The sequence below is a fragment of the Battus philenor genome, unplaced genomic scaffold (genome assembly GCF_028537555.1).
Source record: "Battus philenor isolate CCGP_79_NKW_IND1 unplaced genomic scaffold, ilBatPhil1.0.hap1 SCAF_26, whole genome shotgun sequence".
NCBI lineage: Eukaryota > Metazoa > Arthropoda > Insecta > Lepidoptera > Papilionidae > Battus > Battus philenor.
The window spans coordinates 4,658,712-4,686,153 of NW_027181689.1; the positions used below are offsets into that span (position 1 = coordinate 4,658,712).

General features: G+C 35.5%; 2 protein-coding genes across 5 annotated transcripts in view; one reads left to right on the top strand and one right to left on the bottom strand.

Moving 5' to 3' along the window:
- pan (pangolin) overlaps positions 1 to 16,468 on the top strand; it is a 204,652-nt gene extending 188,184 nt beyond the window's left edge. For 2 of the 3 annotated variants that reach the window (XM_068768720.1, XM_068768721.1), the window contains exons 8-12: positions 125 to 235; positions 6,792 to 7,002; positions 7,483 to 7,648; positions 9,730 to 9,799; positions 13,020 to 16,468. In XM_068768720.1, the coding sequence (XP_068624821.1) occupies positions 125 to 235; positions 6,792 to 7,002; positions 7,483 to 7,648; positions 9,730 to 9,799; positions 13,020 to 13,386 (925 nt within the window). In that variant the 3' untranslated portion in view covers positions 13,387 to 16,468. Of the gene's footprint in view, positions 1 to 124; positions 236 to 6,791; positions 7,003 to 7,482; positions 7,649 to 8,245; positions 8,400 to 9,729; positions 9,800 to 13,019 lie in introns of all 3 variants that reach the window. The other variant, XM_068768722.1, reaches the window with a different exon arrangement.
- A 1,505-nt stretch (positions 16,469 to 17,973) lies between these two features.
- Positions 17,974 to 27,442, bottom strand: part of CRMP (Collapsin Response Mediator Protein) — a 71,186-nt gene continuing 61,717 nt past the window's right edge. For both annotated transcript variants that reach the window (XM_068768538.1, XM_068768536.1), the window contains exons 7-14: positions 27,179 to 27,305; positions 25,337 to 25,445; positions 24,450 to 24,598; positions 23,600 to 23,787; positions 23,139 to 23,223; positions 22,308 to 22,451; positions 20,866 to 20,991; positions 17,974 to 19,952 (exon numbers count right to left, since the gene is read on the bottom strand). In XM_068768538.1, the coding sequence (XP_068624639.1) occupies positions 19,873 to 19,952; positions 20,866 to 20,991; positions 22,308 to 22,451; positions 23,139 to 23,223; positions 23,600 to 23,787; positions 24,450 to 24,598; positions 25,337 to 25,445; positions 27,179 to 27,305 (1,008 nt within the window). In that variant the 3' untranslated portion in view covers positions 17,974 to 19,872. The remainder of the gene's footprint in view (positions 19,953 to 20,865; positions 20,992 to 22,307; positions 22,452 to 23,138; positions 23,224 to 23,599; positions 23,788 to 24,449; positions 24,599 to 25,336; positions 25,446 to 27,178; positions 27,306 to 27,442) is intronic.

Sequence of the window (27,442 nt, forward strand, 5' to 3'; positions counted from 1 at the left end):
TATTACTGAGACGATTTGAAGGCAAGCACGTATACTCTTAGTTTATAATCTAGTAGGGAAACACGAAATTGTTTTTAAATAAAATTTTAACCCTCTTTATTTTCTCTATATTTTTTTTCAACAGTGAGCTATATCGATTCTCGCCGACGTTGGGCGGGGGCCTGGGACTTGGTTTGAGTCCAGCGTTGGTGCCAGCGCCACCGTCTAAAGTAGACATCTTCACTCACCATTCAAGGTAAATACATCCTCTGTAACCGATATTTAGACATAAAAAAGATTTTTACCTGTTTACTGACCAATTCATCTCTAGAAACATAAGACTTGCAACTTTGTAGGAATATTCTTTTTACGAGTAGCGGTCACCTAAGAACGGATTTTACGAAATTATACCTAAAAAGGTTGAGGTTGTAAATTTTCATACTACATATTGCTTTTGTAGGTTTAATACATAGCTAAATTTAATAATTATTTTGTTGTATTATTATTATAATATAGCAATTTTTTTTACCAAAAATGGATTTAATGAAATGACGTTCACGGGGGCAATGGCGCGGGCCATGTGAAGCGGGCAGGGGACAACTGCTATACTATATATTACTTGAACTAAGATCTAAATAGACCAAAATCCTCAGCACGTGACTCTCAAAGTTTAGCGTTTGTGTCAGCGGTAATAATTTAAATTCTACTTTCGCGACGCTATTTCTTCACACGAGCTGTCATTTAGGAGCACAATAAATAGGCGGTAAATGTATTAACCTCTAGGTCACGTAGCAATTATAAGCCCGTGGTGACGTCATCGGATAGCAGTTTTATTAGAAACGAATAAGTTCTAAGAAGCGATGGAGGTTAGTTCTCACGAAGTTTATCACGTCGATCACGATGCCGATGTATGGAGCCAATCCGGGGACATACTGCGCATGCGTGAATATTCGCATACAGCTGTGCCGATTGTTGGCTCGGTAAAAGTTTAAGCTTTATGTAATGGAAATATAAGAACCTACTACGTATCCTCGAGACACTAAAGTTTTGGCGTTTGAATTATTTCACCGAATTATGAGTTAATAATATTTGCATCTTTATTCCCATCCAAAAAATGGTAGTGCGTTGTACCAATGAAGTTTACATATGCATTTTGCATCAATACTCCTTGTGTGGTATCTGTTATTACTGAATGTCGTGACCTTTTCTGCAAAATTTAGCGCCTAAAATTTACTGCCTTCTTTGCTGGTCTTCGGCGGTGTATATTGCTTCGGATACTGTGCTATCAAGCGTGTTTGGACTTGGTCAGACCAGTAAATTGGGCTGCGACTTCGTAGTTGATGTCCATCCACTTTTATGGTGATCAAAAATTTTTTTTTTTCAATTTTTACCGTCTTTCCTGACTATGTGACCGAAAAACTCGAATATCTGCTTTGCGCATGTAGTGAATTGTCGTGTAAACACTTCGAGCCCCGTCTGTGTCACATTATAAATAGTGTACACTGTTTGTTAAAAATATAAAACTGTTCTATTATAGGTATGACTTAGATATTGCTGCGGCATATATTATATATTCGTAATTTTTTTCAAATAGTTTTGAAAGTTAATATTTGAAAACACCACTTCTTCTAAAAATCAACATTAATTGTTGTAAGTTAAAATTAGTACAGTAATGCAAGAATAAATTAATCGTTATTCAGGCCTAATAGAGCCATGATAATTCAAAATCTTGGAAGTAGTAGTAATGTACTTTGCTTAAACTACAAGTTAGAGATAACAAAATTAATTGCATGGAATTAGATTTAGAGTGTAGTCAACACACGAGATCTCCTAGCAACTGAATTTATGTTTTAACAGTTGTAAAATAAAAAAGATCGTCTGTCGCGACTTGCTCATCTCGTCACGTCCACCCATAAAATGACGTCTGGCGTCGCCGTTTCGTTCCTATTTCCGTAGGCATATCGCAAGATTCCGAGCACGCGCCATTAATAACATAGCGCAAAACGACCAGCGCATGCGCGCCTGGAATCAGAACTAATAACAACGTTTAGTTTAAACGCCTCAATCAAAATCAATGCGCGTCACAAAACGCCATTGTCGAGGTACGCCCCTTCGCGACCTATCATTGCGCGATCTTATCGCACGAATATTACACGGATAAACTGTGCCAACCCCCTGCTTTATCAGTAGATTCTAGATAAGCCGTGCAGGGGTGACGGATTGACAGATGCGTTTTCGACAATCGCATTAGGGGGTTTATTAAAAAAGTTTTTCCTTCATTATTTTATGCTTTTTTATAGTAAATCATTCAAAATTTAAAACAATGTTGTACAGACTAAACACAGGGGTCACAGGAGGTTACTCACTTAACATTAACCTAGCTTATTGTTGCTTTAACTAATGACGGTTTGTAATTATTAGATTTTCTCGACTCATTGGTACTGAACTAAGATCAGCTGTACTGACTTACGTCTAGACACTCGGTATAGTATAAGTATGGCAAAATATTTACATGGGATATCCACCGTGTAAATGAAGGAATATGACTTTCGCTTAGTAGAGGTCAGCTGAAAAAACATTTTACGAAATTCCGTTCGCAATTTAATAGGCATTTAATAAAAAAAATATTTACAAGTTAAAGCTGTTGTAGGCATTAAAACTTGATAAGAATATTTATTTGCAAGGAAAAAATACCAAATGTGATTTTATAAAAAAAAACAAACCCACAAAAGGCAGCGCGGGACTGCTTCGCTAGGCCTAGGACAGCTTAGTACATAATTTTTAACACTCGATACAAACTTATTTTTAAAGAGATTCAGCGAAAATATCAATTTTTAAACGCGGAGTGAATGTTGTCTTATTCCTTTTTTGAATACGTCCTTGTTTCTTAGCACTTCATTGACAATAAAATTATTAAAACGACCGCTGAACAAATTCGCAACGGTTTTTAATTAATCAAACAGAAGCTTTAATGAATTTTTGCGTAATTTATTTTGTAAGCGATTATCGCACGGTCCATTGTCGGACGCGTTATGAAAATCGAGGACGTGTTTAACTGGAAATCCAGAAAGGAATTTGTAATCTTACACCTTTCAACGCGTCGACGTTTTATACACGATGCATCAGTCAAAAATACATAATCACCGTGCGTGGTGTGGGGCTACACTTGCAGCGGGAATGTATTAAAAAGTCTTACAAAGCTTAAACAACTTACGATTCAGATATTCTTGTATTTTCAATACGTTCTCGTAAGTCGTTAAAGCCAATGTTTTGAATTATTTTAGATTTTCCCCGCCCGCTTCTTGAACTTAATGAACCTTCCACGGTTGCGGGTGTAATTTTATAAAATCTGTTAAATTATAAATGTACACATAGATAGAAGATGGAATACTATGGTTAAAACTAAGTCCTTCCTTTGAAAACATTAACGTATAAAACATGCTCTTTTTGGTCTAAATTTTATATATTTAATTATTTGCTCCCTATTGTACATCATTAAAAAAATTAAATCACTTATTATAAGTTAATAAAGTACAATAGGAGTCTTATAATAAAACGCGATTTCTTCCAGACGACCATTGGGTGGTCTTGGTTATTAAGGAAAAAGTCGAGAATAAATTTTGTGTACAGAATAAAAGAAATAAATATTGAGATAGAAATCTAATTTTGACATACTTATCGATAAATCTCAGTTGTTTTATATGAGCTATAAACTTTGTCTGATGTTTGAAAATATAACTATCATCTAAGTCATTCAGAAGATAGTTACGAACGGTTTGGAATAAATTCATAACAGATTTGGCCGGTCGCTTACATTCAGCCGAACATAAAAGTCCAGGTACAATCATGTAAATAAGGCTGCTTGAGGAGAAATTTAATTAAGATGATATAAGACGCCCCGGGTTAACGGGCCACTGTGACTTTGAGGTACACTCGGAACGACAAGCGGACACGATCGTGATTCTCATCTCGAGATAAAGATTTTTTTATGTGACGCATCGAGCATAAAGTAGAAACTGAAAATTATATGCAAATGATGTAACATATCTTCAGGTTATGGGAGGTCGGAAATTAAAATCCTTTTGACTGCTTAAATATAAAAAGCTTAAAGAGATAAATGTAAAAAGCTCATTCTTAACTATTTTTATGATTTCTTTTTACCGTTATTTTTTAAATTTTCTACAATATGGAAATTTACGGGGGAGGCCCATACCCAGCGGTGGACGTTAAATGGCTGAAATGATTATTGTGATTATTTATTTATTTGTTGAGGGATTATATAATATGTATCAATTTTTAAATCTTAGTGACATAATTATTATTTCAGTTAGTTGCTTAACATAAGTTTTCCTATAGATTTCCGTTTAGGCCGCTTGAAAGCTGCCGGCGTCCAATGTCTTTCGAAGACCTTAACAAGGTCGACTCTTCAGCCTTGACCGGCAATCAAAGTGTAACAATAATTTTAATATAGGTTGTATAAAAAAGTATACGGTACCTTGTTTTTCATATAAATTGCTAGCTTTTATTAAAGGAATATTGTGATCGGAAGCGCTTATGGCCGCGATAGTACATAATTACCGACAGCGCGCCACTGAATACCTCATTTGGAAGCGCATGCGCATTGTGCCCGGGATTTTCGTTTCTCTTTTCTTTTTTAATCTTTTACCCATTTTTAAACCAGCTCGCCATCGCGCATTAAGGAAGTCGTATATTTGACCGTCCAGAACGTTCTCGGAACTAATTTAGTGAATAAAAGTCTATATTAGACGTATCGGGCGTGTACGCGTGTATGTCTCTGACAATATATTTTATAGGTTCTATTTCTGTTCCGTACATCTCGGCAGGAAGTCGTTCCTCAGACGCTCAGTTTATTTTTCAAACATTGTGATTATTAATTTGGTTACGGATCTCGTATGGGATATTTTCGAAAGTATGCGCGTTCGATTTTTATTTGCATTATGAGAATGTCGCGTTTTTGTTCATGTCGCGGAAGATTAACTGTTGTTTAGAATTTCGATGAGACTTTATAAAACATTGGTTTTGAATTAATTGTCTATGTTATGTTGAAAGAATTTTCACATAAGTAAGACATTTAAATGTAATGTGCCAAAGAGTGAATATATCAGCGTCCGAGACTAAAATATATTCTTACGCATACTGTCGCAGTACGCGGGGTTTCTTGAAGTATTATTCAATCAAAAAATGAAACCCATTAGCTTGTTAATAAAATATAATACATTTTTCATATTGATTATTTCAGGAAGATGTATAGGGTACATGGTAATTAGTTATAGGCCCACGCATAGGCACGCATAGTTATAGAACTAATAATCCTGTCAAATAAGTTAATGAACTATACATTCACCCCTTTATACCCCTATCAAATAGTGAATCAATGAAGACTGTGTTTGATCATGATGCATTAAAAAGCAAAACAATATTTAACATACTGGCATGCATATGTTATGTTATGATGCATATATTATATGAAATAACTTTACTAAACTTCGTATTCTATGAATATAGGTGAATTTGCCGAACTGTTTCAGAGTTTTGCGTGTAGGAGGTATTTTGGTGTACATTTTTATTCATGTAGTCTACATATTAACTAATATTTTAAACGTTAGTGAAATGTATCGATATAATAGTACGTGCGTAAGCGTGGTTGCAGCCTGTCTGCAGTTGAACGCGGCCGTCACCGGAAATGCCGCGTCTATTTCCAACCGGACGCTCGCTTGTTTACTGTCGCCTGTCTATGTGTCGTTAACACCTATACTCGTTATTAACATATCGATATCCACGCCGATAAACTTGATAGATCGATATTTTATTGGATACGTCACTTTTTGTAAAAAGGATACCTCGACGTCAAAAAAAAAAAGATTGAAATGGTCTATGAATGGAATAGGCTATTTTAAATATAGTGTATTGAAGTGGTTCGAATACTTTGTCCCGTTCGCGTTAATTAATCACTGAATCACTGCCTGCAGGTCCGGCTGTCTTGGTAAATCATGTTCACAGTAACCAGTTGAAGACATGCTTTCGAAAGCAAAGACTGATTAGTAAAGATTTTAATGGTTACGACCTGCGGGTAGACTAGTAGACAATGATTTATTGGATTTTTAACGCAAACATACTGTAAGCCACTATCTGGTCAATCTGTAATATTGAACGGCCTTTGGCCCTCTTCAGGGAGCCCCCGACCTTCGCTTCCTCAACAGAGGTTGAAGGGCCCTCTGTGGCCTGCCACCCGTACCCGCGGAATTTGCTAATGCTACTTCGGCTTGGAATTTAATTATTTATTCGAGAATACACAAGTTCTTTAAATACAAGAAAAAAGAAAAAAACAATTAAATATATGTATCGGTGTACGTTATAACACAGCGGTTTTATTGACTCTATTTGTTTGTTAGTCGCAGGATGGCTCATTTAAAGAAGAGTCAAAGAATCTAAGATTAGGTTCCGATTTTGACGGGACTATCCCAGTCTCGGTGATTTTTAAAAATGTCTCGCTTTTTAAATATTTTTGCTTATCTTATTTTAAATTTAACGTAATAATACAATACCAACTATAAATTAATTATTTTTTTTCCTGTAGAAAATGTAAAATGTTTGTTCCTTATTGTAATGTCACGTTTTATACATATTACCACTTGACTCGTTTTATCTCATTGAAATGTGGTCACCAACTTAAAATGGCAATTTCGATAATCCGACGTCGCACGGTCTTGTTAAATTGTCAACACGGTATCTTATAGGATTTGTCTGTAAAGGTTTTAGTCATTACAATAAAAACATTTCTCGTATTGAAGGTCACAGGTTGAGAAGAGTGGCGGCAGCAGCGCGAGCGACAAGCCAGGTGACGGCTCGTCCAACGCGAACAGTAAGGAACAAAACAAGAAGCCACATATAAAGAAACCCCTTAACGCTTTTATGTTGTACATGAAAGAAATGAGGGCGAAGGTTGTAGCCGAATGCACTCTCAAGGAGTCAGCGGCGATCAACCAGATCCTCGGTAGACGGGTGAGTTCTGATCACAAATATATTTAATTTGTATATTTTTAATCCCCCTTTTTAATTTTCAATCATACCATGGATTTCGAAGTGGCCATTGAGTATTTAAAACAGTATAATTCATTTAGTAAATTTATCCTTGACCTATGTCTTGTATCGTATAGAAGCGATGTTGTCATGTTAATCTTGTAAGGAATACGGCTCGCGGCGAGTAAACACAGTCGTGCTGCAACGCGATGACGCGTCGAGGCGCCTATCTACACTAGATGCGTTGAATAATAAATAAAGATGACCGGCCAGCAGGAATCGAACTCGCTGCCGGTTTCTCGGAAGCCGACCTTATTCCTAACAAGAGTAGCAACTTGTTTAATCTTACTCGTGGACATTCAATCGCACCCGATGGGAGCATTGAGTGGCCACGAGCCGATGTGACTTCCCCGGTGCCGATGTGGACACCGCGTAATGTACTGTACCCGTGTCAATACGCAGTGGCATTCATTGAGTCGCGAGGAGCAGGCAAAGTACTATGAGAAAGCGAGGCAAGAGAGACAGCTCCATATGCAGCTATACCCCGGGTGGAGCGCGAGGGACAACTACGGTTACGGTTCCAAAAAGAAAAAGCGGAAAAAGGACCGAGGTCCCGCTGAATTGGGAGGTATTGGACCTTAGGAACTGTAACCTGTGAAAGGGGCTGGGTCACGTCGACGCTTGTGTACACTCGCTTCATCTCCCCCTTCCCCGTACCCCCCCCCACCCCCATCGTCCCGCTGGGCTACGAGCGGGGCTCTTCGGCCGGAGGGAAGAGTCCCGCTCGCCGCCCTCCCCGTCTAACACGACTAACGCCCGGCTTGCGTCCACACCGACGACTCCGACCCCGTCCTTGTATGTGAGTGTGCGTGTTTGCGTGTGTACGTGTGTACTCTCCTTCGCCACCGGTACCTGTGCTAGAAAAGCGGCCGGACCGCCGCCGGCCGGCTGTTGCGTGTTGTGTACTGTAGACGTCGAGTGACCGTACTTACCTTCCACCCCCGGAAACATTGGTTTGTTCTATGTCTAGGCGCGTCGACCGACCGCAGAATAGGTTCTGTGAGGAACACAATTGGCCATTCTCATTCTGGTTAGGCTCAAAATTGCCGCGGGGGCGCGAACAGCGGGCTGTTTTTCTAGCACCAGCTTAGGACGACGAGCCGCCTGGGCCGCGTCGAAGTGCATTTCTCTTTTCTTTCCATATTGCTGACCGTTGACGGTACAGTGGCACGCACTCGGCCGGGAGGAACAAGCCAAGTATTACGAGCTGGCGCGTCGGGAACGCCAGCTACACATGCAACTCTATCCCGATTGGTCGTCTAGGGCTAATACGCAAAGGGGCAAGAAGAGGAAACGAAAACAGGAGACAACCGATGGAGGTACTGCCTTTCGCTGCGTCGAACTCCTCGCTCCCTCCCCCACATCCTACGTCCCAATCCCACTGCAGAGGCCGCTGGGTTAGTTAGCTGCGCCAAGTGGCGAGTTAACGCTGCAATGATCAGGCAGCGGACGTCTCCACGCACCGTGCCTCCACGAACATTAGCTTCGAGACGTCGGCTGCTCCCTTGAGTACTCCCGTTCCCGTAAGCTTCCTCCTCCCGCGAGGGTTCACTTTCAAATTCGTTCCAACCATGCGAAGTAGTTATTGCCGAATGTCTATGGTTGAAGGGGTCCAGGTTGTAGACATATTTATCAGCATTTCATTTTATTTAATATTTATATCGCATCTATTTATTTATACATATATATTTTTTGTACAAACGCTATATTATGAGAAGCACCCTGAGTAAGTGGCACTCCTTCGAAGGTTGTCCCGGTTTTTGTTCCGTCCTGCTCCGCCGCGTTCAGCCGCCTGCGTGTCCAGGGAGTGCATGTTATGAGGCGACAACGTTTGAACGTTTGAGTAATTGCTTTGCAGGGACTGTAGTGCTCTGTGCGGGCTGGGACAGCCTTCTTGACAAACATCAACTATGCAAAGGCGCAGAGTGAGATATGCTGTATGCATGAGGAGCTCGGACCGGACGGTAATACCCGGGCGGTGCTATTTCGGAGTCCATCTCACAGGAGCGACTTGACACTCGATCCATAGCAAAGCTGCCGATGCTTCTGCGGTGTTTATGTATAATGATTCTGGCCAAATGAACATAAATATTTATTTTGATTCCGGAGAACCTATTCTGCTTCAATTTGCTTCTAATCGTCATGTTTATTTGTGACTGTTTTGTTTTCCGTATGGCGTAGTTAGAACTTTATTTTGATAGTGAAAGCGAGTAGTGCGCTGTTTTTAAAACCAATGTTTTTTCCGTTACTCCCTTTTGTTTATCCCGCTCCCTCCCCTGCATGACACTAACATGTTTGAAGGAGTTTGTTGCATGCATGCTTGTTCGTAGTTTTAGTGTATTAGCAAAATTATTTTAAGATGCTTTTAATATGATTTCGAGTGCATTTGTTTCTGCCGATTGGTCAAACCAGAGATCACCAAATTTGTATTTAATGAAGCCGCTTTCCGAGCCAGGCATTTGATTAACATTATTTTAGAAAGTTACTATTCCCACAACTCGCGGTGGAACCATTCATTTGCCATTGAATTTTTAATTTGCTATAAAACCGAACTTTAACGACTTTTTAGTAAAATCTGGTAGACATTTGCTGATAACTGTGAATTCTTTTATGCGACATATTCTAACGAACTTCCTGTGGCACTTCCAGGAAATAATTTGAAGAAATGCCGGGCGAGGTACGGCCTCGACCAACAAAACCAATGGTGCAAACCTTGCAGGTAGGTTGTTAAAAACAGATCTGATATTTATTTTGCCTTCAAAACATTTTTAAATTGTTTTAAATTGTAAGAGGTTTTCCAACAAAGCGCCGCAGATATTAAATAAATGATATTGTTTCTATGTGGAAAGACTTGGCTTATCTTTTCGTCTTCACATGCAATGGCAAGAGGAGCCTAGTCGTTAATATTGTATTTTGTTTTACTAGTTTTATTGCGATTCAAAAAAATCTGTAGTAGATGTTGTGTCCTATGTTCTGAGAATGTTGACGTTGTCGAATATATTTCGGTTTACCATGCTCCGAACGAGTCTGGTCAAATACGATTCGAGTACGGCGAAGCAGAAAAGAATTCAGAAAATGTGTCTTTTCACAAAGAAATAAGTATGAAACAATGTAGAGAGCACACGGAATAGATTTTTTTGAAAGTAGACAAAGTGTGGTAGTGAATTAATAGGAATTAGAAAAACATAGATGCGCGACATGACGTCAGAGGAAAGGCAATCATTTGTCGAAGAAAGCTTTCAAAAAAATCTTGACACATTTTCTGAATTACGCTCGCTTTGCAACCGAATCTATCGGAAATGACCAGAACATTTAGTGTGAAGTTAAGAAATGTTACTCATCGAGATGTTTTTTTCCACTCATGATTGCCGCTTCTCATGGATCGATGCTGGATTCCCCTGGCACTATTGGTAACACTTTCCGCGTGCATTGACCATTCAATACCCGCACCAAACTCCACTTGACTCGACCCGCAATCATTTATACCCTTTTTTTTTATCGGACATTTATTGCATTATTTTAATATTTTATCGATCATCTTATAATTACAATGTTCCTTTATTTGAAAATCATCATTTATATAAATTAAATATATTTTCTTAATATTTATAACATTACTTTTATTGGATTTTTCTAACACCATAATTTTATCAATCATCTTACATTACTATTCATTCATTTGAAAATCTTTTAAATCGTTTATTACTTGGAAATTCATTTTCTTAAACTGTATTAAATTACTTCTTATTTACCTTCGTAAAACCATCATTTGCAATCTGGTTTCAATTTCATAATGTTACATATATGTATTATTTTAAACTTTCTCATATTTCATTTATGTATGTCTGTTCAACCTTTTAACATTAATCCCGGGCCGTAGCCCCGAGTCAAGTAGCGTTATGGTATCGGGCGGGTTAGGGCTCCTCCGGCCCGAGGCGGCGACTCCGCTGCCGCCCGCTAGTCTAGTCGGAAGTCCGCCACAAGAGCCGACTTATGTGAACCTCTAGTGCCGGTCCACTACCGCCGAAGGACGTACCACGGTCAGTTGAGATACGACTTGCTGTCTTCAGCATGGAGTTAGCTGTGTTTTTGTTTTGCGATTGTTTTTATTTGATTTAGTTCATCTGTAACATAGTTTACGCAGGTTTAATATTTTTGTTGCAGTATTAACAAGTTGTAATTGTTAAGTTCATAGTTAATTTATTTAGTCTTTAAAATAGGACTTCAGATGCATGAATTTAAATATATTACCTACAGACATAGATGTGAACGTAATACTATATTAATAATAAAAGAACTGTTCAATATGTGACATTAATTTTTTGTTTTTGGTACTGAGAACTTTGAAATAGCAAAGTTGTAATGTCAGATTCTGTTTGACGTTTGCTGTCATGATCTTTTTCATTTTATTCTTTATTGGCGTGCTTTTTATAAATTCCTCTTTTTTGCGAGTTTTCGATTTCTAATTTAAAACTGTAATATTTTATTAAGATATTTTTATTTAAACAGTAGCTACTACGTAAGTACGTGATCATAAGTCGTAGTTAAATTATTGAAAATAAATATTTTAGTAAGTGAATCAGTCTGAATGCAAAAATTATTGTGAACACAATACTGTAATTAATATTATATACAGTAGTCCATTGGTTTTGGAATTATAGGAATAAAGAAAATATTTAAGTTCGGATTTAAAAGATGTGTATTTAACATAGGGTCCCTTACATCTCTTATTGACATCAAGATGCACTACAGTCAGTTCGGTCGATCAATATCTCAGACCTGAGAAGAACAGGAGAAAGAAAATAGGTTATATAAAAAAAAACTTTGTTAAAAAGTTACCTATTTTATAAACTTTGAAATAATCTGGAAGCGAACAAATAATTCCTAACGTGTGAGTTGTGATCTTAACATTTGTGTCGCAAATTTTGTTTATATTCTCGGTTTACATATTATGGCAGGATGAATAGTTAATGTTATTGTTACTATATAAAGAGAATACTAATACATAGAAAAACTTTAGTATAAAAACAATATATTTTACATAGTACCAATTAAAAAGATTCAGTCTTTGTTATTTTTTTTAAAATCCACGTTTAAAACGTCAATTATCTAATGCCGCATGTGTGTTACGTCAAGTGTGCCTTCAGTGATGCAATATTATTTCTTTATTTTTTTTTTGTTAATTTTATTTGTAACAATTTCAGCATGCTTAGATTTAACATTTGTATTGTTTTCGTATAACAGGATATTAGCGTGTGCTTATTATTGTTTTTAGTAATGTTTTAAGTATAATTTGTGTTATCGAATTACGAATGTGAATCCAAGTATCGAACTGTTTTAGTACAATTGTTCTAGTTAAATAAAATATAATAGTTTCAAACCAACATCTGCTATCTGCAATAAGTATTTCCACCCATGTCCTGACTCTAGGCTTGGATTTCAAACTTTGGAAGAATATTTCTTTCGCCGAGTAGATGTTAGTAGATTTTAACGGATTTTACGAAATTCCACTCGCAATGGTGGTTGAAGAGGCATACATTTAATTCTCCAAGCGAGCAGATTATAGCTAGTATTGTATGAAAAAGCTCCACACTGCTTCGTTTCAGCCGCAGGACATCCACTGCTGGACATAAGCCACACCTATAGACTGCCTATGGGACCTTAATAATGTTGTTTGTCAGTACAATGGAGTTCATTTTGATTCTAGTTTCTACCAAATCAGATTCTTCTGGTACACATGACGTACATAGAATGAATCAGAATGTTTATTAATATTAATAAATTAATAAATCCATTTACCTAACTAAAATGTAAGTAAAGTCATAATAGCACGAATGTAAAAATCTCAGAAAAAGTATTAAATTATAATAGCAGATATTGGTTTGACGATACACACTACTATGTATTATGAATACTAACAATGCAAAATGTGTTTACAGGCGGAAGAAGAAGTGCGTTCGCTACATGGAAGCCCTGGCGGCCGCTTCGGGGACCGTCCCCCACCCGATCGCGACCCTACAGTCCCCTTGCTCTGAAGAGGACGTGAAGTTGGAGGAGCTTTCGGACGCCTCCAGTGACGGCGAGGCCGACACACCTCTGAACTCGGCCTCGAGTCCCGGAGGCCTCAGCGCGTTATCCTCCCTAGCGTCCCCAGCATCCGATCCTCCTCCAAACCCTCCCCGACATCCCGTTGGGACAAACCCTCGAGACGCGAACAACCCTCTTTCTGTGGGACAGCTCACGTCGCAGTCGTGGCCACGAGCCGCCCAGACTCGACCCGGCCACGAGGTCATATCCGTGTCGTAGTGTCGGCCTCGTGATAGTGACATTGTGACGGTGTTAAGACTAGAGTTCACTTCTCTTCGCCGGGGCGGCGCGGTGTGACAGACGCCCGGTTCGACGCCCCGGTGTGATAGTGTGACGGTGTTGTGCTATATGCTGCTATTTGGTACACCGATCGAAGCGTTTTATATTGATAATAACAGTAATATCGTTACTCATAAAATTAAATATTTATAAGCATCTAGAATTGTTAATTTTTAATTTTGTTTAGTAATTAATATGCTTTTTATACCATCTCACGATCAAAATTTTAAAGTAACAATTTTAGATCAGCGCCATCTAGTGGGACTTTATCGACGGAGATTGCCATCTAGCAGCTACTCAATGAACTAAGATGTGTTTATTGTGGCATAAGGAGACATGTTCAAACGGTGTATAGATACTTCGACGATATTGTAATTAAACGTTCATATATTTTTTTTTCATCGGGTGCTAAATAACACGGGTTTGCGCGTATGACATTTGGGAATATCGACATTTTGTGTACTTTTTAACATTCATTTTTAATTTCCTCACTTATCTAAAATAGCAGTTTAATTTTAACAACTACTGTAAAAGGCCTAATTTTTTATTTAACCATATATGTGCGATATTTCGGTAAGTCATACGGGTGCAATGTACATGAAAACTTAATATGTAAAATAAAATACCAAAATACACACATACATTTGTCCCCCATTCCCCAGTCACTAACCATGATCTCAGATATCTTGACAGAGTCATTTATCGTATTTCATTAAACAGCACTCATTGGACGGTTGGTTTTCAATGACTAGTCACAGCGATTCGTGCCATTTCGGTATATAACCTGCTATATAACGTTATAGCGCCTAGACTCCGACGCTATATAGCTTAACAGTTATAGTTGCACAACGAAAACTATTATTGCTGTTATAAATAATAAAATCAAACATAATATGCACACTTCTATTAGTCAAAATACCTATTTATTTTACTATAACTGTTTATCAAGAAATACGTCCGTATACATTATTTTTGGACAATCAATTGCATTTATAATCACCCAAATCTGAATAAATGATTGTTAAAAATAATTATATTCGATCATAACAATCATGGTCAATTGTCTTAAATAGCTCCAAAATCTTTATTAAGAGCAACATGGGTAAAATAAACATTTAATACTTAACAATGGCCGCTTGCTTTTATATATACTTTTTATCAAGTTTTCTTTTATTTCTCCATTTATAGTAGCTTTAAAGTTTTCCAAAGTATAAAATAAAATCAATGTGACAAGTACACGCGTATAAATCATTAATAGTTCAAATATTATCGTGTATCATGTGTCTTGGTTGAATGGAAGAGTTTTCAAAGGCATAACTTATTTTACGTTTAGATCGAACTCGCCTCTATTGCTCTCTTATTTTCTTTACACGGCTTACACCAGATAAAAGGTTCCATGTAGTGTTAATTAATTTGGAATTTAGTTATTAAATACTCCCTTAGAGTCAAATTTGTGTATAGCTTAAAAAATAAGACGACTCTGAGGGAAAACTGTTTTTTCCGTTGTGCGGAATCTTTAGACTGTCGTAGAATAGATTAGGCACGTTATAAGAGTGAAAAAATATTTAATATTGTGTTGTGGGATTTGCCTTTTGGAACTTTACTTGTTGAAGTTTATGTTTATTTCTTTGACTACTCAAATAGCTAATTAATTACGATTATATTTATGAATTATATGTTGAATGGAATTTTTTTTATAATTTTCGAAAACGTTACGCATTGTTGTAAATGAAATTACAATTATCCAAAATTTATTAACACAATAATAGATTAAAAGAGGAAATGTTTTAATGGAGTATGTATTGACCGCTGCATGTTTTTATTCTATGACAATGTAATCAAGTTAATGTATTTCATAGTCCGGAAGGCAACACAACACTCGCTGTATATGTGTAAAGTACACAAGAGCGGTGTAAATGTATAAAACGTAGGATTTAATCAAACTGTGTCATATTAGATGATAAGTGTACTATTCTACTTACCTATATATACATTATTGCTATATGAAAAGAAGTTTAAAGAAAAAAATATTAGTTGAATACCAACTCCCATAAAAAGCAGAATTGTAACTGTATGTATATCACTCTTAAATCTACAATTGCGCTGAGCCCAACGTGGTTGAAGCTTGTAAATAAATTCATGGTTATCTGTAACAGTTTTTGGTATTAAAGACATTGCATTTATTATTATAATTATAAAAAAATTAAAATAGCACACTCGGAATGTTCACGGATGGTTTGTTTTGTCCAACACTTCTTTTTGTTAATTAACTATTTTTTAATTGTTATTATTAAGATTTTTAACATTGTTAAATGCAATATCGAACCTTTGACATGCGAATTGCGCTCTCGGTGATTTGAGAAATTAAAATTTAATGTAAACAAATGACGAGGATTATGCATCAATCATTTTATCATTAATGTTATTGCGACTGAGACAATCTTACCAGTTTGGAGTATCATTGGCATGGTTTTGCATGATATAATTCCTGTGCAATATTGATTCATATGGGTATTGTATAGTTTTCGGAATATATAAATTTTTCATTGTAAAATAATATTATAAGGACTATTTCTGAATTTATATAAACTATACGGAATTATTTGCTTTCATGAGAGAAGAAATTGTTTTTATTTTCTTTGTTTATTATTTCGATTTTCTTTTGCTTTCGCGATAATGTATAAACGAATGCGTGCCAAAACCATCTGGAACTTAACAGATCAGGGATTAACGGATGGACAGTAACAATTGTAACTATACATATATCAGTGCCAAATTTAACTGTAAAAACTATGGGTATTTACTATACCTAATACCTCTGAAAGGTCTTTTATGTTGATAGATTTTATAGGTTGTTTTTATTGTTAAGAAGGCAAAGACAGGCGGCTCCTGCGCCGAGTCGATAATGTTTTTTTTTTGTAGGGAAAATTTTGTCAAATTAGAAAACTCAATTATTAGGTCTGGACCCGTGTCTGTGTTCAGTTGAAGGAATATTATTTTAATAAACAACTTGAAAATTGTATTTGTGCATTCTTTTATTTATTTATCTCACCATTTCTGTCTCAACAGTTTTAAATTAAGAAAATATGAGAATTAAAAATAGTTTATTGGATTTTATTGACTGCTTGGGACCGCTTAAAAAGGACATTTGTTTAGTAAGCTGAATATACAATTATGAAAGTAATTGTGGCCCACTTTAAATACTCCTTACAACTTACAAATTCATATTAATTTTTAATTTATGATTATAATGATTTCACTTGATTCATCACTGGAACAAACAATAAAAAATTTGATATTTTTATATGACAAACGGACACTTTACCGCTAACAACACTAATAAATAGCCCGGTCGCAAAATGATGCGTGCGCATGATGTCTTCGGATTACCACAGGAAACATCAATGGCTTAGCTGCCAACAAACTGAAAGTAGTATTACTCGTAAAATATATACTATTCTCTCCATCCACGTGGAAAGTAGCGCCGCGGATCTGCAATAACGATTAGGGAAAATATTAAACAACATTTACTCTTAAATCTCGAACACCCGTAACTCGTGACTCGTAACTCGACTCCCGTAACTGGCGATACCAGTAGACGATTCGCAAGGAACACTTAGCGAACAATAAGAAACTAAGAGATGTGTACTTGCTGGTAGGTAGACAATACTCACTAAAATTAAAAAATAAAACACTGGTCTATAATTGCATATTAAAGTCGGTGTGGGCATACGGTAGAGAACTCTTTGGTTCAAGAAGCCACTCTAACATTGAAATCCTCCAACGCTACCTAAACAACGTCTCGAAAAGCCTAGTTATCACTCAATGGTTTATAGGAAATACAAAAGTCCTATATTTGGAAATGCTAAGTGTGTATAAACTTATTGTAACGTCCTGTTAGGCCTGCAAACAAAGATTGGAATATACATAAGAACTTATATAATATATACTAATATATATATATAGGCTTTTATGAACACAAACGAGTATATTCGTTTAAAAATATAAAGTCAAGTTCAATCTGAAATGAATTGACTTCGTCAAGATGTCATATCATGGGAACTGATACATCTCCAAAAACAAAGAACCTGATCAACTTTTAAACTTTCTGGCTGATACACAGAGAAAAAAAAACTGAATTCAGCTGTTCACTTAGCTGTCACAATCATTCTTTTTAACCTGTATTTAAATTTTTTCTATAAAACTCAATATTAAGTTGTAATTTAAAATTTTAATAAATGGTTACATACTATTTAGTTGTGGACCTCTTCCGATCTGAATTTTCATTTTTCGTAGTTGGTATGGTTTATTATTTCCAAAACAATAAAACTTTTATAGTTTTTGATATAAATTCCTTGATTTTATACTAATGCAGATTTCAAGACAATCATTGGTTGTAGTATAACAAATCAGTTTAAAAAATAGAATACACACTAATTCAATTATTGTCGATTTAAAAAGCAAACTTTTATCTGGTTTTAAGGTAAATAAAAGTCGTTATAAGGTTACATTGTTTATTTTGTGACAATGCATAATAAAGAACAGACACATTAAGAAATTGTGTAAAACATTGTAAAATTGTGATGTCGTTCAAGACTAGTAGGGTATAAGTGTATAAACGTTATACGAAATTTGTACTGGGCATCTCTACATGACAGGAAGGAATTATTAAGAGAGAATATTAAGAGCATTCAAACCCAAACAAATATGATTTACATTACATTCATACAAGAGCATTAAAAATATTTTTGTCATACATTAATTATTGCAAAAATTATAAGAAATTGATATACATTATTATTAACAAATTATATGAAACAGAAACATATTTATTAATATTAACTGGATTGCTGTAATAAAAAGATTCAGTTTCTAAAGGTAAAGAATATAATGTTATTCAGTATTATAATTTTCTTAATCATTTGAAAATGACCTGAATGCAGATAGATGCAGCATGCATTGGTTAATTCAAAATGAGTTACAATTAAATATAAAAAAATACAACTTCGACAAATACAATAATAAATCATTATTACATAATTGCTGTGTTTTTTGACATTAATTATAAATTCATGATGAACCAAAAGTATAAATATGTTTTTTTGCCACAGATTATTAAATTATTTAAGATTTTTTAAAGTTCAAATTACAGCCGGCGAAAATCTTAGCCAATACGCTTTACATTCTTTCCATTAAACAATTTTTGATAAAGAAGGATTCGACTATAATAATTACAAAACTTTTACAATAATTATATACTATTTTAATGATTAAAGTATTTGTTGAAATAACTACAATCGACACTAACAAACACGCAAATTTTGACGTAAGAAACTAGTTTCTAATATAGAATAACAACACGATGTGCTTTGTCACGAAATATTCCATTTTTAAATTTAACATTTTTTATTCTTTTCGTCACATTTTATATTAGGCTCATGCCCGGTGGTTCTGTGTAAAAAAAAAATATAAAAAATACATTTAACGTTCACTAATTATCGTAATTGAAATTGGTGTTAAGTGAAAATAAAAATATTTAAGAGATAATAAAAATCTATGACCTTGCTATTTGTCGAAGGTGATGAAAACAAATTTAGAATATTAATTATTAAATGCTATACTAACATTATTTAGAAACTAAAACACTAAACTAAAAGGACTATAATAAAAAAATTAACTTGCTCCTAATTTAGATCATAGAAGAAAAGTTTTCAGCTATTTTCAATCTACACTACACAAGATTATCCCAAAAAATCCTTTATACCACATAAACATTGGTTCCATACGTCACATCATTTTACTGATTTACTATTTTAATTCTATCTTGCAAATACAAAAGTCAACGTTTTATTATAATTCCTACGAAATCAGTCTATCGAACCAAATAAATATTGCCTCGCAGTTCTCAAACAGTTTAAATGTCATGCGCTAAATAATAAGCAGTCTAATATTGCAAATCATAACTCAAAACCCTACCAAATCTGCCGAAAGTGGAAAATAAAAGATTTCATTGCAATTTGAAAAAAAATTGAACATTTTGACAGATTCAGCAAAGTTCTGTGATAGGCACATACTATATGATAAAGTCTGTTTATTCATAGATTATATTATAAATGTTTCCGGCATCGCTTAAGCTGTAATTCAAATTTTACTTCACATTTATGAAAAAATGATGCAACATATATTAATAATACGTAGTAACAATTAGTGTAACGGACAACATTTGCTATTAAATTGTAATACTTGAATTATTTAAATCATAACGTTGTATAATTAAAATATAATCATCAAATCTATTTAACTTATTGAAATGAAGGTTATTTTTAAATCTCGGATCTTTCACAAGCAAAAGCGATTCCAGCGTTGGAAGCTCTCCCGCGTCCTTTAAGCCGCTTTACTCCGGACGTAACCGGTTTGGTCCGGTTTTTACCAGAGGCCGGACGACTTCCCGCCCGGTGGGTTCCTCACGCGCACAGAAGTTTTCGTATCGAGCCCTTCCATTTCCTCTGCAATATGTAAATTTATTATAGTTCAAGATAATTATATCGTATTAAAAATTAATAGTGTATAGTATCTATTTGCTAATTATACAATAAAGTCAGTGGTATAGCTAAGCGAAGGCTACGATCTCATTGTACCACAGATTATAAATTTGACAATCCCTTAGTGCGATATCAAATCTGAAAAAGTAAATTTTACAGTGTCATTGTTTGAAGTTATCTTTGCCAAAGTTTTTATAAACATGAGCCATTATTTAATTAATTTTGATCAAGGTACAGCAAGACTTATCAATAAGTTCGTCCTCGACTAGTTTAAGATTAAAACCAGGTTCTCCACAATAAAATACGAACGAATCGAGTTTTTTTGTAGCAGACAACTAGGTAACTACGATATGACGAGATAATTGAGAAGATTGAATACGTCAACAATTTAATATTTGACAACAACTTATCAATTTATACTTCCTAGATAGATTAAATAACATTATAAATATAAATGAGTATGTGATGTTATCTAGAATCTTAAAAATAGTCATTCCATGAAGTAGGTTTTGTCAGATTCAATAGTATACTGGTTGACTGTCGAATTAAGTTAATCACTTTTAATGCTTGAACAAGGTAACAAACTCTAAGACTTAGCCTGTGTCTATATTAGATCATGGCTTCTTACAAGATAGAAATAATGTTAATGCTTATTGGTAAAGTTGGATATAGGCCGCTACCTATTAGAAATCTATGAGGGAGGTTTAAGACCAGTAGTGGACATTTAAAGGCTTAAATGATGATGATGATTAGTTGTAATTTTGTCAAATAGAGATTTAAATGCCAACTAGAATTTTTCTAAGCATCTAGTTCTAATAAAAACTACATAAAATTAACCGAAGAATGTTATTTTTCTAATAATATGTATAATACGCACGGCTGATAGAGAATGTAGAGTTTTGCAGGTCCCTCTGGCCGGGCTCGCGCATCTTGCGGCCTGTCGGCGTGCTGCAGCCCGACGACAGCGCGGTGTCCGCCATCTGCTTACTCACTATGTTCAAATCTGAAAAATAAATATTTTGAAGGCACTGGCGCTTGTTTTCACGTTAGAGGTCATCTAGATTAGGATGTTTAAATGCTCATTTATTTATGAACAGAGTGAAAACAACAATATATAGAATACAATATCTAATTGTTTTTTTTATAATAGATATATCTTTAAATCTTGAAAGCATCTCTATGTATATAAAACATGATTGATAATTTGAAAGGTAAATAAAAGAATATCATCAAAGTGGTGTTAGGAAAATTTGAATGTTAGTATATAATTGTAAATTGATTTAACTGTTAAGAAGTTTGTTTTAGCGTCCTCAACGGGTTCAACATAATTTTGCGTAAAGTTGTGTATTAAAATTTTTACAAATGTCTCAGATTATGTTTTAAAATTCTGCGTAGGTTTTAAGTAGGTTACGTCCATAAACGAAAAAATGATCTAGTCCGAGTTCAAATATCACGTAAACAATCACAGTTTGTACTAATTTAATGGAATTGTAATAATTTTGCTTTGTAAAAAAATACATAAATGAACCATTATTGTTGGCAATATTTCTTACTTTGTAACTTAATAATAGTTGAAACCTACAAACATTATAATGATTAGAACAAATAATTTTGTGGCTTTGTAGATGGCCTTTCATTATTGCTGGAACTTTCTATCCCTACTAAAGCGCGTAAACTAAAAATTCAGTGCAAAATGAAGCACTTGAAATAAGTTGCGACATCGCTGAACATCTAAGGGAACGAAATATGTATGCAATATTAATTTGTTTGGTTAAGTTTCTTCATTGACATCAAAAGAATAATTCTTTGTTTGCGCGGTGGCAGCCTAAAAGAACTTTGATTAAGGACCTTAGATTTTGAGTTTTATCTAGGGCACTACTCATGTAAATTATGAAACATACAGCTCATAATGTATATGTTTTAACAACTATTACATATTTTCAGTTTAATTCCTCGCGTCGTAATCTTCAATGTTTGAGAATCGTGAAAAAGAATGTTTTTTTTTGGAAAATAATTAAGTGGTGGTACTTCCGACTTTAGAGTTTTAGGGTCATTTAGCTTCTGTGCTCTTTTGGTAACTCCATGCTTTAAATAGCGATAAAGTAGTCGAGTCATTTGACTGCTGTCCGATGTTCGGCGTAGGCTGTTTTACGATCGGGTTTAGTCTCTCTCGGACTAACCATCATTCTTTTGCATCCAGGCATTAGCCAGGTCGAAGATATTGTCTTATTAGTCTCTTTTTACGGTATCGGTATACGGTAGACGCGGACACCAGATAGATAGATATACAATTAATCTGGTAGACAGTTTTTCCATTACCATTAGTAGGCGTGCCGTTGGTGATTCTAGACGGCGACCCATGTCTCGGCGATTCAGCGTATGGCTCCGGCGTCTGCAACTTTGGAGTTTCGCCCCCGTAAACGTAGGGGCTGAACACTGGTGTCTTCAAGAATTTACCGAAACCTAACGGACAATACACAAAATTAAAATTAGTCTATTAAACAAACTTATGGTCTTTTTGGCAAGGCCAGTCAATCAACGAAACGACAACAATAAAGCACGACACATTCAATCACTGATCGGTTTGATAAGTCCAGGGAGTAGGAATGTTAAGAGTTCTCCCTCTATCTGTTAATCTACTATACTCTGACTCCTCAAATCTCTATTAGCCATCCATATTTATGGTTAATATTTTAAGGATACTCGCTGAATAAGTCACAGAGTAGGGATTTTCCTATGAGATAATAATCAGGAAAGAGGAGATACGAAATAATAGATACGAAATAAATAGTAAATGACATAGCTCCGCGGATTGGAAACCTAAAGTGGCAGTGGGCAGGCGTCATAGCGCGCAGAACAGAGGTTTGCTGGGGCCTTAAGGTTCTCGAGCAGAGGTCACGAACCGGCAAGCGCAGCGTAGCATGTCCACCCACACGGTTAAAATAGTCGGATATCGCTGGACGTTGGCCCCTGCCAATCGGTCCACTTGGAAATCTTTCTTGGAGGCTTATGAGGCTATCATGGTCCTACGGCTGAAATTTTTTGAAATTAATAGCACTCATAGAAGAAAATTTTTCTTTTGTTATGGGGTAAAATTACTTAAAATATGCTTTATAGTTTCATAATAATACATCAGTAAAAACGCATTACCCTCTACAACTCGGAGGTCACCGTCGTCGAGGCAGACGCGTCCGTTGACGATCACAAACTGCGGACCTCCCACCACGTTCTGGCCCTGCAAGCGTTGTGTTTATATATAAGACGGATTTATAAAATTTATAGCATTTTCATCAAGCTATTTGCTCTGTTTGGATATATGAAAGAGACCCATATAAAAGAAATTGTTGGAACTAAAAATGATAATATTTCAGCTATTTATTAGTATTTATGTCCAATATGAGATATTCATATTGTGGAGTCGATAGTCATTTCAATCGAATGGCGGACCTATAACATAAGTCAAGGTCGCGGAAAATAGTTGAATGCGGGCAGCGCAAGATCGGTCATGATGGCGAATTTTGGGGGAGCATAGGTCTCCCCCCAAAAGCCTTGCAGCGGGCGTCTATGGGCTGGAAATAATAAAGATAATTTTTGAAAATGAATGTAGGTACCTCAAAAATATTGAAGTCAACAGCGTGAGCGTGAGTTGCGGCCGAGATGGTGCGCTGGAGACGAGGGTCCCACACTACCAGGTCGGCGTCCCCGCCCACCGCCACGCGGCCCTTGCGCGGCCACAGGTTGAACACGCGGGCGGCAGTCGCGCTCGTCACCGCCACGAACCGGCACGGGTCCATTATACCTGCAAACATCATAAATGATAAATGTAGACCTGACTTCACAGCTAAAGACAATCTGATAGGCGACTGACAATAACCCTATCCAAGATTTTAGGCCCATTTGGAAATAGGACAATAGGACGGTTTTTTTTCCAAAGAATATACTGTCGAATGTCGAACAAATGGCAATACATAGTGCGCGACAAATTTTCTACATATTAACTACATATGTTCCGAAAAGTAGTAACTTTGAAAACGAAGTGGAATGTTTAGAAACTTTCCACTCGGCTTCCAACCAGTCTTTCTGAAAATCTGCGGAGAGGTCAAAGGAATAAACGTGTTACGGCTGAAATAATATCGGACAGTTACATTATTTATTTCACCGGATTGGTAGGAATTCTTTTATAAAATATGTTATTTTTGAAGTAAAAAAAAAAAACTTTCATAATTAAATTAAGCCACTAAGTATGGTGGACCTAAATAATAAGAAAGTAATCATAAAGTATTTCAACTGTTGCACAGCATATCAAATGGAACGCAGTTTATTGTCGGCCATAGAGTGGTATCTCATCGCGTTTAGGAGTCTGGTTCACTAAAAGCGAGCCTTCGGTAGAGGACCGCGGGTTAACAGTTTCATTATATGTTTGTACAACATATAGGTGCTTTATTTTTAATAGTAACTCACCCGTATTGACACCCTTCTGCCACAGTATAGCCATACGGTCTTCGACCCCGTTCAAGCCGTTCGGGATCTTGGCGAAGTTGCCATGACCTCGGGCTTTGTCCTTCTCGTGGAAAGTACAGTTGTCACTTCCTATCAGCTGCAGGCAGTCACTGAAATGTTTATAATATTTGATAATAAAATATAATTCTTATTATACAATGTTACTAAGGCGGATTGAAAAATTTGTTAATATATTTTTACACACACACATATACTTTGACGTAGATAGTAAAAACAACACTTTTCTTTCATCATTATCATTTCAGCCGTAACATGTTCACTGCTAGATATGTCTAGCCTCCTTATAGATTTCCAATAAGACAGATCTGCATATAGCAGTCTTCGGGCGACCTCAAGAAGGTCGTCTATCCCCCAAGGGGGCGAAAGTTACGCTGGTTTTGCTCCTTGTTCCACTCCAAAACCTTAAGGCCCCAGCAAACATCTGTTCTGCTTGTAGTGTGGATTGTCCACTACCATTTTGAACTAGCGCCTACGATTATCCTTTTCTTCTTGTATACCATCGATATAAAAGAAGTATTTCCAGTTGTCAAACATTTCACCATACTATTTTACAGGATTTGTAGTCTCGCTCTATACAATGTTAAACATGCGCTGGGTGTGAATCGCTTTGTAATCTATTTAGCTTACAAAGCATTTCGCAGCCAAATTCGTAAACAAAAGCAGATACAAGTATATAATACAGATGCCCTATAGTTGCGTCACCCAGATAATCGGGAAAGAGTCGCGGCGTTCAAAAGTCCTATAGATTTTGAAAATGAAGGCAACTACAATTAACGAATTTTAAATGATAACGACATATACCCTAGTAAAGTTTAATAAATACTTACTCGGCGAGGGCCTCCACCATGGCCTGTGGGGTGGTGGGATCAGAGCGAAGTGGAGGGGACATCACGTGACCGGCCGCGTGGCGGAAGCATGCGTTGCGGCAATGGGTGCCTGACAATAATAGATTTTCAAATACATTTTCATATCACGAAAACGTTTACTATATAAACTAGATTCTGCGCTAGTATTTATAGCTTTACAGTGTAATGTTTTTACTAAAGCTATATAACAGAACAAATAACAGAATTTTGTAAAGAAATTATTAATTTATTTAAAATTACACTATATTTAATTATAAAATGTTGTTGGTTGCCAGCGTGCTTCTCGTTAACTACCGATGTAATTAAATAATGTTTTTAAATGTATTACATAAGCAACAAAAATTTTAACAATCAAATGACATTTATCTATTTGTTAATGTGATTGTGAGAAAATTGTTTGCGTGTATATTTAAGTATATAAAGTTAATTGTAAAAGTTGTACAGAATTATAAAGACTTTATTGAATTTGTAGTTAAAAATCAGTTTCAGCGTTTCTTACATTAATATTTTCAGCCATTTTTGGTAAGTTATGGTCCATAATTATTTGAATTTAATTATATATGTATATGTCGGGTCGTTGTGTGTTGTGTTGTATGTGTCTTTTTTATTAATGTTGATTTTACCGCGCGGTGTCCTTTTTATAAGTTTACGAACAACTAGTACCATCTGTTGACACCGGCCGAAACTAGAGTTCCGAAATATTAAATTAATATTTGTTTATGAAAGATTAGTATTTCTCATTAGTTATTTTGTGTGTCATTTAATATGCGATATAAATACAATAGAAAATTTAAAAAAACAATACTTAATTGATATAAATAATTAATATTATTTGATTAGTTAATAATTAATTTTAATTCTTATTTGATTATTAATAATAATGAAACAAATGTTTTGGTATTAAGTAATGTTATTTATTTTAAACTAATTACTTCAGCAGTAAAATAGCATTATAACAGGTTTATGGCACGTGTAAAATATAATAATTTTGACTAAAATGTCAGTATAAACGCATCCTTAAGTCCTTATGATTAAGATAGTGTAATCAGTCATAAATCTTTTAGACAAATACAGCATGATAGGAGATGTATCAAAAGCCATCAAATGTTTTGTCAGTGTATGCATTGAAAGCGTAACAAATAGCACTTCTATGAAACAAGATTGACATCTTTGTGGGTTAGGTGTATATGAAAGTACGGGAATGGGCGAACGCATAATCCTGAGAAACTGGAGATATCTTTAACTGCAATCTGTAGTAACCTTAATTACTCTGTTGATTTAAAGTGTTACATATTGTCATGCCCTATTTAATAGAAACAAAAGGTCTACTTTGAATATAACTTACCTTGGTGTTATAATTGAAATTGGGAGCTTAAATAATTGCAAAAGTTATTGGAAAAAATGTAATATTGTATACCATTGTTGAGTTAATAGAACCTCATGTATCTCTTGCGGCCCATTGCTATTTAATTTGATTTAATACTGTTTTTTGTACACTCGTGTAGTTGTAAAAAAAAAATACGATGGCCATTTCATCACTTAAGTTTATTTCTTCCAGACAACGATAGTACGGAAATAAAACAAGAACAAGTTTACTTGGTCACGCATCTTTAAGCGTCCACTGCGTCGTAGAAAATTACCAAAACAATCTCATTTAAATTCATGTTAATGAAAAAAACATTTTTAAAAATCGAACGCATTGCCAATTGCAAATATTTTTTTAAATTACGCTTGTTTATGGCAGTGATAATATTTAAGGTCAATGTACAGTGTTTACGTATATATTTTGACGAATCATCTTACCGTCAGTGCCAACGGTCGCGGCAAGAGTCTCTCCATAGACCGGATGCTTCTGCCTGCTTCTTGCTATCTCGAGTGCTTTGACAGCGTGCTTAGACATTATGTGCACTATGTATAGAGGGGAGTCGGCCTGTAACAAGATAACTGTAGTTAACATCAATACGAAATTAAAATATCGACTGACGATTATTAGGAATATATGTCTAAAAATATTTTTGTTAGTAACAAAAATATACCATGTGTTGTACAGGTGACAATCTTACATAG